Genomic DNA, 14,701 nt, shown 5'->3' with positions numbered 1-14,701 from the left:
TTTTTTTTAATGAAATGTAGTCTCACTTTATTGTCCAGGCTGAAGTGCAGTGGTGTGATCTTGGCTCACTGCAACCTCCGGGTTCAAGTGATTCTCCTGCCTCAGCCTCCTGAGTAACGGGACTACAGGCACGTGCCACCACACCTAGCTAATTTTTGTATTTTTAGTAGGGATGGGGTTTCGCCATGTTGGTCAGGGTGGTCTTGAACTCCTGTTCTTAGGCGATCCCTGCACCTTGGCCTCCCAAAGTGTTGGGATTACAGGCATGAACCACTGCACTCAGCCAATATAGTTTTCAAAGCCTTTGCATTGCTATTTTGGCCTGGTTGGTTCACTTAGTGGATAAAGGTGATTGCCTGGTGCCTTAAGTAACAAATGGGGGATTCTAGCCTGTGGGGATAGAGGTCGTTTCCTGATGAGGAGAGTCAGAAGGAAGAGGAGGGACCTGAGGAGAGAACCTGGGAAAGTGTCCATATATTGTACCCTATTTTTTTTGGAAAATGTCCACTTTTAGAGGCAGTCAGCGGAAAGAGTAGAAAAAAAGGAGAAGGAAGGAGAACCAGGAGAGTTCAAAGCCAAGGAAGCCAAGGGAATGGCAAGAAGAAGAGTTATTAACAGGGTCAAATATTGCATAGAATTGATGGAACATGTGGGCTGAAATAATAGATACTGGCTTCAGTGATCAAGAAAATTGCCACTTTTAGCTAGTTGGATTTAAGTTCGTGAGAAAAAACTCATGCTAAGATGCGAGTTTGGTAGCAAAGGAGGTAAAGTAAATAGGAATTATGTCTTATAATTTAGGATATGCTAGACATTTTAATAAACTCAGCCAGTTTCTAACTGCAGTAGCTCTCTATTTGCAGCTGAGTAAACTGCTGGGATTTCCAAGGGTTAGAGGATATGACTATTCTATTTTGAGAAATTTACTTTATGTGAAGTTTCTCATTAAGATTAATTGTGGTGACTGGGAAGATATGGAATTTGATTTTTCATAATTATATGATACTATCAAGCAGAATACATTTTGTATCTTCTTGATCTTAAATTTGCAAACCAAAATTAAATAAATAAAATAAATATAACATTGAAAGTTTTTACTTTGAGAAAAAAATATAGAACTTCTTCTTTTTTTTTTTTTTTTTGGCGACAGGGTCTCTTTCTGTTGCCCTTGCTAGAGTGCAGTGGCATGATCATGGCTTACGGTAGCTTCAACATCCCAGGCTCAAGTGATCCTTCTGCCTCAGCCTCCTGAATAGCTGGGACTACAGGCATGTATCACTGTGCCTAGCCAGAACTCAATTTGTTTAACATGATACTTAGCCTTTTACTTCCATGTGTACCTACTAAGACATGTATATGCATTTATAAAATGTAATAATGATCACTTGCTAAATACCAAGTACCCTTCTATGTGCTTTATGTATGCTAACTCATTTAATTAATTCCTATCCCAAATGTAAGTGACAATTACCATTTTACAGAAGAAGAAACTTAGGCTCAGGGAGATTAAGCAACTTGCTGAAAAACACATAGCTAGTAGATAGTTGAATCAGGATTCAAGCTCAGGCTATGTCTTCAGAGTTCATGCTGTTAATCAGTATACTGTGCTACCTTTGTGCCACTCTGCAGTCTAGCCAATACAAAGTCTTTACTCAGTTCTATCAGATAATTTTGTTTTTGTTGACAATATATTCTATGTTCAATATTAAGAAAATATTTCCTACTTATTTCAAGGCATAATATTGAGTGCAACAAATTCAATTAGAACAAATCAGAATGAAACTATACCAAACTAGAAATGTGATTTCAGCCCAAAGGGATCCATATAAAGTGGTACTGGTGACTTAATGTGTGCTGCATTTATTGCTTACTTGATACAGTGTTTTCTAAAAAATTATATCATTAAAAAAAGTATTATTTAAATGTATTCAATATAACTTATACTTTTATAACAACATTAAGTGAAAATTATATTTGAAGCAAGAGCTGAAGTCAGAGATACACAAGCATAAACTGAAATATTTTTCTGTAATATCAGTTTGAATGTCTCTTAGTAAATAGAGATTTGGTGTTACAAGCTACAAGTCTTAGCTTTGTCTTTTTCAGAATTTACATTCTTACATTTTAAGAATGTAAATTCTGAAAAAGCAGAATATGTAGAATGTGAAGAAAGAGCACTGGGTTGAGAATCAGGGGTAGATCTAGCAATTTTGGTGCATGCAGGAAACTACAAAATATGTACTTTGAAATTAACTTTTTAATTCATGATGTGACTTAGATGAATTTTATCAATAATGCAAGCTTCTTGTTTCTTATCAACTCTAACTATTCTTGCTCACTAGGTACTATGTTTAGGTATTTCTAAGATGATGAAGGATTGGATATGCCGTTTATATGCATATATAATAATTTCACATTAAACGTTACTATTTACATTTTTGTGCCATCTCAATATTGCTGCTCTGGGGCAAAGTGGAAGGTATACCATTTAAACTCTGGTTTGGAATGCTGATTGTTGTTTTTGTTCTGCCCTAAAGTGATAAAATCTTCCTGTATCAGAATTTCAGTCTATAAATGAGGGGCTTTGCTTAGATCAGTGATTCTCAACCCTAGTTTCATCTGAGATCACTTTAGATACTTTAAAATGAATTGAGTGCCTGAGCTCCACCTCAGACTGATGGAATCAGAATCTCTGGGAATGGGAGTCTAACCATCCATGCATTTTAAAAGCTTCCTGATGTTCTAATGTAACTCATGCTTGAGAACCATGGATTAGATCATTGCCTATGTTTCTCCCTGGTTTCAAAATTTATGATTTTAACTTATATGCTTGCTTCTCATGTTCAAATAGCAAACATATTTTTTTTCTGAAAGCCAGAGCTCCTCCATAAGTTGGGCTTAAAAAAATTCTCCCCCAGTCCTTTTTTTCTGTCTTCATCAAGTCAAAGAGAAAAAAAAACACTGGCAAATTCTAGATGCTCTTCCTAAATCTGGGGACAAATTAAGTGACAATCAGGTTATTGGAATGACTAAACTTTAATCATGTTTTTATTTTTTATTCTTACCAAGTCAACTACTTTGTTACCTTCTGTTTCTCATGAATGTTTGATGAACATTCTATCAGATGCTTTTTTAAAGCAGTCTGTCCTAGAAATCTTTATCATTAATTAAGTTGCTGCAGCACTGCATGGCAAAGGAAATTCTTTCTAAATCTCAATGACTTTAAAATGTTTTAGTATAACAAAAATCTTAAATAGTGCTGCACAGTTAAACAGAATAGTAATTCCTCTTGACTCTGTCTTTCCGTTTTGAAAGTGACACATGATGGCATGGAGCTATGGTAGTTTTGGCTATCTGCTCCTTCCAGTTAGAATGTGACTTCCTTAAGAGTAGTAGTTTATTGCCTCCTAAGTCCTCTCATCTATCTCTGAAAGCTCCAACATACTGACTTGCTACTAGGTACGCCATACATTTTTGTTCATTAAAAGATCTTAATGCAATGCCATGCATAGCTCTGTATTCTCATACTTTTGTAGATATACACACACACACATGCATGCACACACGCATACGGATACTTATTTGATGCCTTAATTGCCTTTTGCAAAATTTGTTCCTGTTTGGAATGCTTTGTTCTTTTCCTCTAAGAATATATGTGTTTTTCTTGCTTAAAGGAATTGCTCTTACATGATGTCTGGGTGGCTTATTTACTAGTATCTACTAAGTGGGCTGCCATTTTAAACTAATGTTCTAGCCTGTCCTCTTGTTCTTTACATTGCTTACTTTTTGTCTACTCACATAGCTGAGTACATAGCATCTATTTTGCAATCTTGTGGTCATCCACCTGTATGTATAATGGGTTCCCAGCATGGCTAGGTTGTAGCAAGATCTATGTGGATGCTGGGGATCATCTGTATCACTACACTTTCTCTTCAGCACTTTAACAGTGACTGGTGGATAGGTGATTGTTAATGAATGTGGTTGAGAAATGGGACTTTTCCATTTTTTAGTCATTTCCCAGTTCTGCCAAAGAAGCCTCTGATAAATAAGCCCTAGAAACTGTATATGTTGATTCCAGCATTTTCAAATTCTATAGCCATTGCTGAGGATGCAGACTTTTAGTTCCAAGTTTATACTTTTAGCTGGGATTACAAAAATGACTTAAAAACTGTTACCAGATTAAAATGAATCCATGGATTCATACGTACATATATATTTTTTAATGCACAGATTCTAAAAGTGTAATAAAAATATGAGTGTATGTTTGGTGGTGGCAGGGTTGTTCATGAAATTTTTAAGTCAAAAGGCTGTCTTCATGCTAAAAAATGTTGGATATTTGGTCTAGAGAATGATGCAGGATTAATCAAGCCCAGTCCTGTTGTGGTTTCAACCCACATTTGCTTCTTTTGAATAAACCAGGACACCATTTTCATTGAACAAGTTTATGGGAATTAATTCTGTTGTTCCATGTCCTGCACTGTGCTATATGTTATAGGGTCTAAGAGGAAATCCGAAGCATAATTCCTGCTTTTGAGAAGTTTCATTGAGAATTTTGTATAAATTTTGTCACTAAGAACTGAAGCTTGAACTTGGTTTGGAGAAAAGGTAGGTTTTCCTAAATCATTCCCAAACTAAGATTAGTGGGAGCTTGCTATAAGAGCAGAAAGTGGACTTACTTCCTAGGATTTGAGTTGATGGTCTTTGGTGATACTCAAATGGATTTTTTGGTTGTTGCTTAAAAACAGAAAATCCTGGATATTTCATCTACAAAATCCAAATGTGCAAACAGTATACACAGCGGGCAAGATCAGGGACTTCTGTTTGTTAAAACCTGGGATTGAGTTCCAGCTTTGCCAGTTACCAGTAACTGGGAAATAGTACTGACCACTTCATAGGTGGGCATAGGTTGTTGTGAAGCTTGAGATTGTGAAAATCAAGAGCTAAGCACAGCGCCTAACTTGTTAAGACTCCATAAAAATTTGTAGGTATTATTTAGCATAAAGTATGGACATTGGCAAATCCTGGCCAGCCTCCTGTTTCTGTGAATAAAGTTTTATTGGCACATAGTCATGCACATTTGCTGACTTTTTGTCTATGGCTGTTTTTCAGCTATGATGCTCCAGTTGAATAGCTGCAGCAGAGACTGTATCTCCTATTGACTATCTGGCTCTTTACACAAAAAGTTTACTGATTCCTTGTATATAGAATAAGAGACAAGAAAACCAAAGCCAAGAAATCCAAGTCAATAACTTAAAAACACACAAAGACAACACAAATTTAAAATAGTGAAGAGTAAGAAATGGTGCTGAGAATATAAAAGTGACAGAGCTAGAGTCTTGTGATCTCCTTTCTAGTTCACTATACAGATTTCAGTTGAACATAGTGAGAAGGAGCAAGTGAGAAGGACAAATAACTTGTTTTACATGACCAGAGGGACCGAAACTGATTTTCTGTTTTCCTATCAGGAGCTAGGAAAAGACCATACTTACATGGAGACAAGGCAAGTAAGAAAAAGTCCAGTTAAAGTCAAACGGTTAAAAAAAAGTATAGACTGCTTCAACTAATTTTTTGTTTGTTAGATGAGGTCTTGCTCTGTTGCACAGGCTGGAGTGCAATGGCACGATCACAGCTCACTGCAGTCTTGACTTCCCAGCCAGGCTCAAATGATCCTCCCACTCCAGCCTCCAGAGAAGCTGGAACTACATGCATAGATCACCACACCTGGCTAATATTTTTTTCTCACTCCAGTGAATTTTTGTTAGTTCCTGGAAGGACACCACCTTGGTGGTGGTAGAGGTGAGAAACAGGAAGGTATATGAATTAAACTGTAAATCTGTCTTGACTTAATAGCTTCCGTTGACTTTGTAACCAAGGTCAGTATAATTTGTTTCTAGAAAAATCTTATCCCAAGAAAAGGGCAGAATCGATTCCCTAGATTCATATATAATTCAAAATTCCTGTGAAAAGTCAAATTTAAATGAACAATTCCAGGTGTTCTAACCTGAATTACAAATTTCATAATTTTCTTTAATATTTATAAAAATAATTAGGGAAAAAGGGCTCAGTAAATAAGAGGAGCAACTTACAAATTGTTGATTTTATTGGGCCATAGATGTAGCGGGTTTCGTATCGAGTTGACAGAGCATCAGTGCCAATCTTTGCAACTTTGGCCTGGAGAGAAAGGAAAGTTAGAGTGAAATGATAGAATACTGTGTAAATATTGAAGAATATGTGATCATGTATGTATGCAATTTTTATGGATTTTTTCTTACAGATTAGACACTGTGCTAACCCTTGATTTTTACAGTTTCAAGACTCATAACAACCCTATGAGATGGATAGTACTATTTCCTAGATACTTGTAACTGGTGAAGCCAGAATTCAATTCCAAGTTTTAACAAAACCAAAGCCAATGCGTACATACATATGTAAATATGTGCATTACTAGGGAAGAAAAAAGTCAAATTTACTAGTTATTTGGAATTTGAAGATCAAAATAAAGTAAGTGGTTAAATAAGAAACATTTTCAGTAAATATGCAGTAATTATAAAGACTTAAATATGCAGTCAATTATATACAGTAATATCATACCTCATTTTGTGCTTCTACCCTTCCTTTTCTTTCTCCCTCCTCATCCCTTTCTTTTAAAATAGACATTATTTTTCCTCTGTTTTTTGGGGGGGAGTTCAGATAATTACCTCTTCTGGCAGTTTCTCCAGTTTCTCTCGTGTTCTACATTCCTTGGTCCCTGACAGGTTTGTAAGGCTACAGGATCTTCTCTATTCATCTGACTACAGCATACCAAGGGAAGAAGGGCAGTTGACCCCTCTTTAAAATGGTTGTTAATTAGGGCACCTCTTTCAGAGTGGCATTTTTGTCATGACCTTTTAATACACATAAGTGTTTCATGCTGTGAGAATGACTGTCAGAATGAATTTTAATGGAATATAGTTACTAACATATTTGCACTCACAAATAAAGACTTTTGAAAGACTATATGTATAATGTTTATAACCAAAAAATACTTTTCCTTAATCAATTTAGTGGCTATGCAAGAACTCTCATTTTACTCAAAGTGTTTTTTATTTGGGGATATATGTATTTTTTTAACCCATAATGTCATTTTCCTAACAGTGTATTGGTATCGCAGTGCTGAACCTTTGTATACATTAATTGAACTCATGGGCTCAGATTATCACCTAGACTGGATAATAAATGACTATGGGCCATACATTGATGGTATGTTTTCTTTGTTGTATATACAGAGATGATTTTAATGACTGATTCAGATCTTCTGCTCCAATTAACATTAAATGCTGTTGTGCTAAATACAATTGACTGAGGTCAAAATGAAAATTGTACTCTCTTAAGAATTTTAAAAACTGTTATGAGGCAGTATTTGAACTACTGCTTTTACTGGACTATATTTGCCAGTGCTATATTTGCCAGTCACCATGGGATTAGGGCCGCTAAACTTTATCTGTTTTATTTCTTCTACAGCAATTCAAAACATTTATCCCTCTTTCCACCCATTCACTCTGTCACTTCTTGTCATTCATTGGAACCCATATGCAGAATTTTTTTTAAAGCTCACATTATCAAATCAGTTTTCATAGAAAAAAATCATGCTTAATGGATTATAGCTTTGAAAAGATAACATATTCTTAGTGAGGAAGCTTCACAAACATTTATAATCTTCTTTGTATAGTAAAATAATATAATTTCCCAGTTGATCAGGAAGATAAAAATACAACGTGTCTTCTTGAATCTCATATCTGGGGCGCAGGGCTAGTGAATGTCTTTGCTATTCTATTAGGGCTTTTTCTGTGCATGATTTTGCTGTAGACCCAGGGTAAATGTAAAACTTCGCAGTGAGCTGTGTAGCAATAGACTTCTACTGTGCCTTGTACAGACATTTGTACCTGATTTTTTTCCCTTGAGAATCATATTAAAATAATTTACTAGCTATATACTTTTATTAGTGAAAAATTAATCTAAAGATTATGATTTTAACTTCAAGGCAAATTTCATTAGTTCTTTTCTTTGACATTAAAATGTGAAATTCTTTCAACATACCCAAGTTAATAAAGAACAGACTGAAAGTCAATGGTGGCATCGATGCGTAAGCCATAAACTTTTTTCTACGTACCAAGACATCGTGGTTAGGTGGCAGTTTTGATGTATATCCATAGGGAAACAATAGCATCTGGGAGTAGGAATGGAAGGTGATGTAAACCTTGATTTCATTCAGGTGGCTTCTAATGAAATCAGTGACAGCTTTTGTCTCTTTCTCGGACTCTGGTGCAGAGCCCCGATAGTTTTCTGCACATGGGTTCTTGGTGTCAGAAATAGCTGCAGAAGACATAGGTAGATGAGACCACGATCTACTCTCCATCCATACAGCTCCTGCCTCTTCTAATGTATTATATATTCACAGAATGTTTTAAACATTTTTCCCTCTCATGTTTACAGGGCTGCTTCAATGTCTCTTGTCATAGTCACTACAGATTAACATTGCACACACATGCCAGATTGTAACAGACTCAGCCCACTGGAATATTCTGAGCCTTGTTTATTTCCTTGTCCTTTCCTAAGGCAACAGGAATAATAAATCAGAAGCAGCCCATGGCTTGGAGCCAGATAGACTCCAGTTGCAATTCAGCCCCAGCTCTAATGTGCTGGGGGCTGGTGAGAACTACCTTCTCTAAGCCCAAGTTTCTTCAGCCTGTTTGAGCAGAAAGCTCTCAATTAGGGATAGCTGCTGCTATTATCATGTTCATTTTGGTGGAATAGAGCTAAAAGCTCAGGTGATGTTTTCAACAAAATTAGGCACAGAAGAAATATATAAATTGGGGCAATGGTAATTTCTCTTTAAAAGCGTGCAGTGATAAAGTCATAGGTGTATAGCAACGAAAGCATCTTCTGATGTAGCAGTTCTCTGCTTAATACGTATTTTCATTAAACTTTTTCACTTTCTTTGCTCCAGATGATTCTTTTCACTAAATATCTGAAAAACTACCTGCATGTTGCTTTTAACCACTGACATTTCTCACATCAGGAAGCAGAGGAATCTGAGGTCTTTATTCAGATTATCTGAATTTTTATACATTTGGATTGTGCTTAATTTTTAGCAAGCTTGATATAATAAGTACGAGATGGTTTGATAAATAATAGTCCCTTTCTCCTCATTTCCTTCCACACAGCAAAACATCCCTCAATGGTAGTGATGATTATCTTTCATGTTATAGATACAAAAGTTAACATTCACTCGAAGCAAACTGTTTTTACTGAAACAAGTAGGTGGTTTAGTTAAGTTTGGAGCCTAAATATTCTTTTCTTTCTTTCTTTCTTTTCTTTTTTTTTTTTTTTTTGAGGCAGAGTCCCACTCTGTTGCCAGGCTGGAGTGCAATGGTGGCATCTTGCTCACTGCATCCTCTGACTCCCTGGTTTAAGCAATTCTCTTGCCTCAGCCTCTCGAGTAGCTGGGATTACAGACACATGCCACCACGCCCAGCTAATTTTTGTATTTTAGTAGAGATGGGGTTTCACCATGTTGGTCAGGCCAGGCTGGTCTTGAACTCCTGGCCTTGTGATCTGTCTGCCTCGGCCTCCCAAAGTGCTGGGATTACAGGCATGAGCCACCGCACCCGGCCTGGAGCCTAAATATTCTTTATAGCAATTTTCCTTGATAGCAAGTCTGCTACTCACAGTTCCATGAAGCATTAAAATTCCTGTTGAGGTCAGTACCAATGCATTTGGAGTTTTGGTTCTTGGAACGATTTTTTCTCCACATGCGGTTCTGCCAGATTGAATGATGAATGTTTACACAAGATCAGTTTGCATATTTCAATTTGATCATTTCAAATTCTCTCTGCAGGTGTCTGCAACTTTATTTGAAATCTATCTAGTTAACATGAGGCCTTTTATTATAAAAAGAAAAAATATTGTTTTCTTATAATTTGTAATATTTTCAGAATCATGATTTTTAATATTATATCCTTAGGCCTTGATGAAATAATTCAGTTAATTTTAAACACTGTTGATTATTTCTCAGTATTAGAAGATGACCAATGGTATTTTGAAATTAACTGTAATTTAAATTATAACTTAAATAGCTTTTTTACCCTATGTAGATTTAGATATAATGCAGGTCAGATTTTGACTGTTGGAGCATTATTTGCAGAAAATAACTTGATGTGGTAGTGTCTGTCTGAGAGTTCAGTATTAATCTTACTTAGCAATAGCAGGACAATAAAAGATCCTGTAAAAAGACGAATAGGTATCTGTATCTCTCTTTTATTTTTATTTTTTTTGATGCAATGATTCTACCTCAAATTCTATTCAAAATTGATGACAAGATTTTTTTTTTTTTAAAAAATCAAGGTGTTCATAATGGTTTTAATTGACTTTATTCTTAGCAAGATATGCCATATCATATAATACAATCATACATTTCCTCTATAATTACTGCTTTATTTCATTTTCTACACAACTAGCTTCAGCAACAAACATTTTATATTATTTCAAGAATACCTATGCAACCAAGAAATCATACTTAATTTGAAACTGAGATTTAAAAAAATATACTTTTCTGAATTAGAATTAACTAATTACCTAAACCCTAAGCTGAATACATAACAATGTGTATTAAAGCCAGTAAATAATACCTAAATGCAAACGAGAGTACAGAGCAGTACCTTTGTCCATGACCAAATATATCCATCAACATTGAACACAGGAAGAATGTAAAAATTCATTCGGTCTAAGAGTTTGGTCATAATTTTGTTTCTCCCATAAGTTTTGGTTGCCTGTAGGAGGACAAAAAAATTAAGATATTGGTATGAAGTTTAGCTATTATGTGGAATGCTGCAGTTATAATAGTAATAACTTGATTCACTTTCCAAGATCACATGCTTTCAAACATATTTTTTCTAAAATGAACAAAAATAAACAATCCACTTAGATTACAGAGGAAAAATCTCACTTATTTAGCGACATTAATGAAAATGAACAGTCTTTAAAGGAGCATTTAATTATGGAGACTTGTAGCATTCCAAATGTAGCATGAGATATATGTTTCATAGAAAGATTGGAAGCCAAATGGAAAATTTTTAGTACAACTTATTTTAAATTGATTCTCTTACATCCTTTACATAAATATAGATTGAGTCTATAAGCACAGGAATAAGAAAATATTGGAGAGAATTTATGAAATAGTTACAAGAAGAATCAGAGAAAAAAATTTGTATTAATAAAATACCCAAGAATTCAGAGGTTAAACAATCAACTTTCTTTCCCCTACATCTGGCTGAAATTTCTCTAATTACATGCACTTTCTGTAGCTACCTAAAATCTCACCACTTGGAAAGTCCCTTCCAAGTAAATCTGAATTGAAGACAAGAGATTTTTCTGTAGCCCTGTGATGTGCGTTCCTTTATGTGTTGAGTAAATGGAGCTCTCAGCCCTCAATTGGGAGAGCAAAAACAACCACAGGGGTAAGTCACTTCCCGGTGGATTCTTTCCTAGAGAAAGTATCTGTGCCCAGAAAACCATTGCCATACATATTTCACCAGTGTGCAATGTGCAAAAGTTGTCAGAGAAAATTAAAATATAGTAGGAGTCAAAATACACTGGCAATAGAGTGAGAAGAATATTGAATATATAAATTAGATTTAACTTTTAAAACAGTGAGTTATAGGCCAGGTGTGGTGGCTCATGCCTGTAATCCCAGCGCTTTGGGAGGACAAGGCAGGTGGATTACTTGACATCAGGAGTTTGAGACCAGCCTGGCCAATATGAAAAAAACCCGTTTCTACTAAAAATATAAAAATTAGCCAGATGTGGTGGCACATGCCTTTATTTCCAGCTACTTGGGAGGCTGAGGCAGTAGAATTGCTTGAACCCAGGAGGCAGAGGTTGCAGTGAGCAAAGATTGTACCACCACATTCCAGCCTGGGCGACAGAGTGACACTCTGTCTCAAAACAAACAAACAAACAAAAAACCCACCCCCTCCCCCAAAAAACCCCAAAAAACAAAAAAGGGAGTTATTTTTCTCTTAGAAAGGAAGAAAGGAAACTTAGAAACATGAAAATTCCAAGTACATGTTTGGCAATGAAATATCTAAACAGGAATTAAAGGTCTATGTTTTGACTTCATTGAAGAAAGTTTATATTTGTATGTTGTCATATGAAGATGGTTTCTGATTTTCCATACTTGACTATAGGAAAAACTTTCATATTATAGCCCAAGAAAAGTTTGAGTTTCATAAACTCTTAGCTTGAGTTTAAGAATTGTTTGAAGGGAAGGTATCAATTTCATAAAAATGTAATGATGAGTAAAATTCAGAGCATTTCTTCTCTGACAGCACCAAATGTGGGCTCTTCTAGTTAAGTGGAACTGCATGTTTGGAAAGGATGTTGCCGCTGGTGAAGTGCTGGAGACTTGGCAATCAAAGGAGAGTTAGGAGAGTCTTCCGATTCACTTACCTGATAGACAAACCACTGGCAGAATGCTGGGGACACCCATTCTCGTGCGTGAATGCCACAATCCATAAAAATAGCCTTTCTTTTTTCATTCTTTTCCCCAATCTATTTAAAAATAAATAAGATATTATTTTGCATGAACTCATATGTTGATCCCTTGTCGACCAATAACTCATTCATATTCTCAAAGCAATTATTTCCTCCATCTGTTGTTGTATGAGAACCATGTATGCACATATTGTTCTCAGAAGGGACCATGGGACATATCCTTAAATGTCTACATATAATTCATAATCTATTACAATGCATATTTTTCAAAATTTTTTTCTAGTGTTAGGGCGGCTGGTAGGCTTTTGAAAAAAAATTATAGTCCTGTGTTTTTATTTTATTGCTAACATCCTGTGTTCTGAGATACAGATTATAAAGTCACTTTTGTATTTCCTTTTGTTTTTTCAGGTTTTGTAAACTGGGGATATTTACCCTGGAGTGGAGAAGAAATTGTGTTGTGTAGGGCTAAGGGCCTCACACTGGGTGCCAGATGTAGAGCTAAGGGCCCCACAGGGTTGTGGGATGTCCCTTATGCTGTGCTGAGGCGCAGATCCAAGAAATAAAGAGACAGGACACAGAAATACAAAGAAAGTGCAGCTGGGCTCACGGTGAGCCACGCTACCTATAAGCAGAGACAGGTGAGGCCCCGAATGTCCAGAAGCATCTGTATTTATTGGGTATAGGTTAGGGGGTAGGGTAGTGAGTGAAGTCATCTTTAAGGATAGTGATAGGGTCATGAGCAATAAAACAAGGGGTCCACCTCCATCAGGTTACCAAGGCTAGTAGGTGGACAGTGTGCAGCAAGGGGCCAACCCAATTAGGTCATCAATGCAAGGAGGTGGGCCTTGTGCAGTAAGGGGTCCACCACCATTAGGTCACCGAGGCATGGAGGTAGACTGCTCAGCGAAGAGGGTGCAGTTTGCAATACCTCTATCTATGGGCATGTTACTTCTAAGAATATCTATAGGAGGATGCTTAAGTCACACAGCAGTGACGGAGCTGTCAGGGTCTACCGCCACCTGCTGGCAGCTTCCAATGAATTCTATAGGAGGATGCTTTTGAGCTAGCACAGTAAAAAAGCTGACCAAGGTGCGATTATCTGGAGGGGTTTTGAGCCCTCGGATGCTCAAGGGATTGCCGGTCTGAGGGCAGCCTTCCACAAGAACTGGAGGCAAGGTCCTACAACTCCTTTATCAGGAGGAGTGGCTCTTGCCCCAAGCCTGCCATACAGCGGGTATCTTTACAATACTGAATGCTGCCACCTGGGCCATGGATTTTTGTCCTGGTATAACTGTTTTTCCCTTAAATCGTGCTCTGCACTGTGTCTGCTCCAGACATTCCTCTGACTATAAGCTGCTTATTCTTTAATTCATGCTGTGTGCTGTGTCTACTCTAGGCATTCCTCTGATTATGAACTAAGATATAGTTTTTTATATATATATATATATATATATATGGAAATAACTGAGTGGTAAGATATTCTTTAGGAACTCATTCTATGAACTAAAATATGATTATGTATAGAGGATTATATAAAGGGGAATAACTGAGTAGTAACACTATAAGCTGAGATATTCTTCAGGCACTAATTGTGCCAGTATTCTGCTTAGTTGTCCTTCATCGGTGCCTATTTGGGGGGTTACCCACAGTGTTGGAGTGGGAAAGAGAAATAGTACTGGATACTTGAATGGCTGTCATTTTGAAGAGAGTGCAGATTTGCTTTGGGTGGTTGGAGACAATGAATGGGGATTTGGGGTGTGGATGGGCTTCTCAGTTGTTAAGTGGCTGCTTCAGGGAACAGTACCTGGATGTGCAAAAATCAAGCAGCAACTGAATGAAAATTGTTAGCTCCGTTATAGGGAACCCTCCAGCAATACAGGGTTGAAATGCCTAACATACTGTTCTACAGTCCTATGACTCTGTGATATTTAAATCCCCTTCATGACATTCATTTATCAGTTTCACTGCATTTTAAGGGGTGAATGACGGTTTTTTTTTTTTTTAATACTACAGACATGACTTGTAATAAAGCTGTGGGATGAAATATTTGTTTTGGTTTGTCCACTGTGCAATCTCTGACAAATGTTCACCTAGACACTTTCTTGGTTCCACCAAAACCCCCTGTCACTTCTATTCTTGAATGGATGTTCAGAGCTTAAATATTCTTTCA

General features: G+C 36.5%; 1 protein-coding gene across 1 annotated transcript in view; it reads right to left on the bottom strand.

The window, feature by feature from the left end:
* The window catches only part of CPA3 (carboxypeptidase A3), a 30,651-nt gene that overhangs the window by 3,425 nt on the left and 12,525 nt on the right, over positions 1-14,701 (bottom strand). Inside the window, exons 6-10 of the mRNA XM_017523802.2 lie at positions 12,487-12,588; positions 10,698-10,808; positions 9,709-9,799; positions 8,150-8,352; positions 6,087-6,171 (exon numbers count right to left, since the gene is read on the bottom strand). Of these exons, the coding sequence (XP_017379291.1) occupies positions 6,087-6,171; positions 8,150-8,352; positions 9,709-9,799; positions 10,698-10,808; positions 12,487-12,588 (592 nt within the window). The remainder of the gene's footprint in view (positions 1-6,086; positions 6,172-8,149; positions 8,353-9,708; positions 9,800-10,697; positions 10,809-12,486; positions 12,589-14,701) is intronic.

The sequence above is a fragment of the Cebus imitator genome, unplaced genomic scaffold, assembly GCF_001604975.1.
Source record: "Cebus imitator isolate Cc_AM_T3 unplaced genomic scaffold, Cebus_imitator-1.0 Scaffold30, whole genome shotgun sequence".
Lineage (NCBI taxonomy): Eukaryota > Metazoa > Chordata > Mammalia > Primates > Cebidae > Cebus > Cebus imitator.
This window is presented reverse-complemented; position numbering and strand designations above follow the sequence as displayed.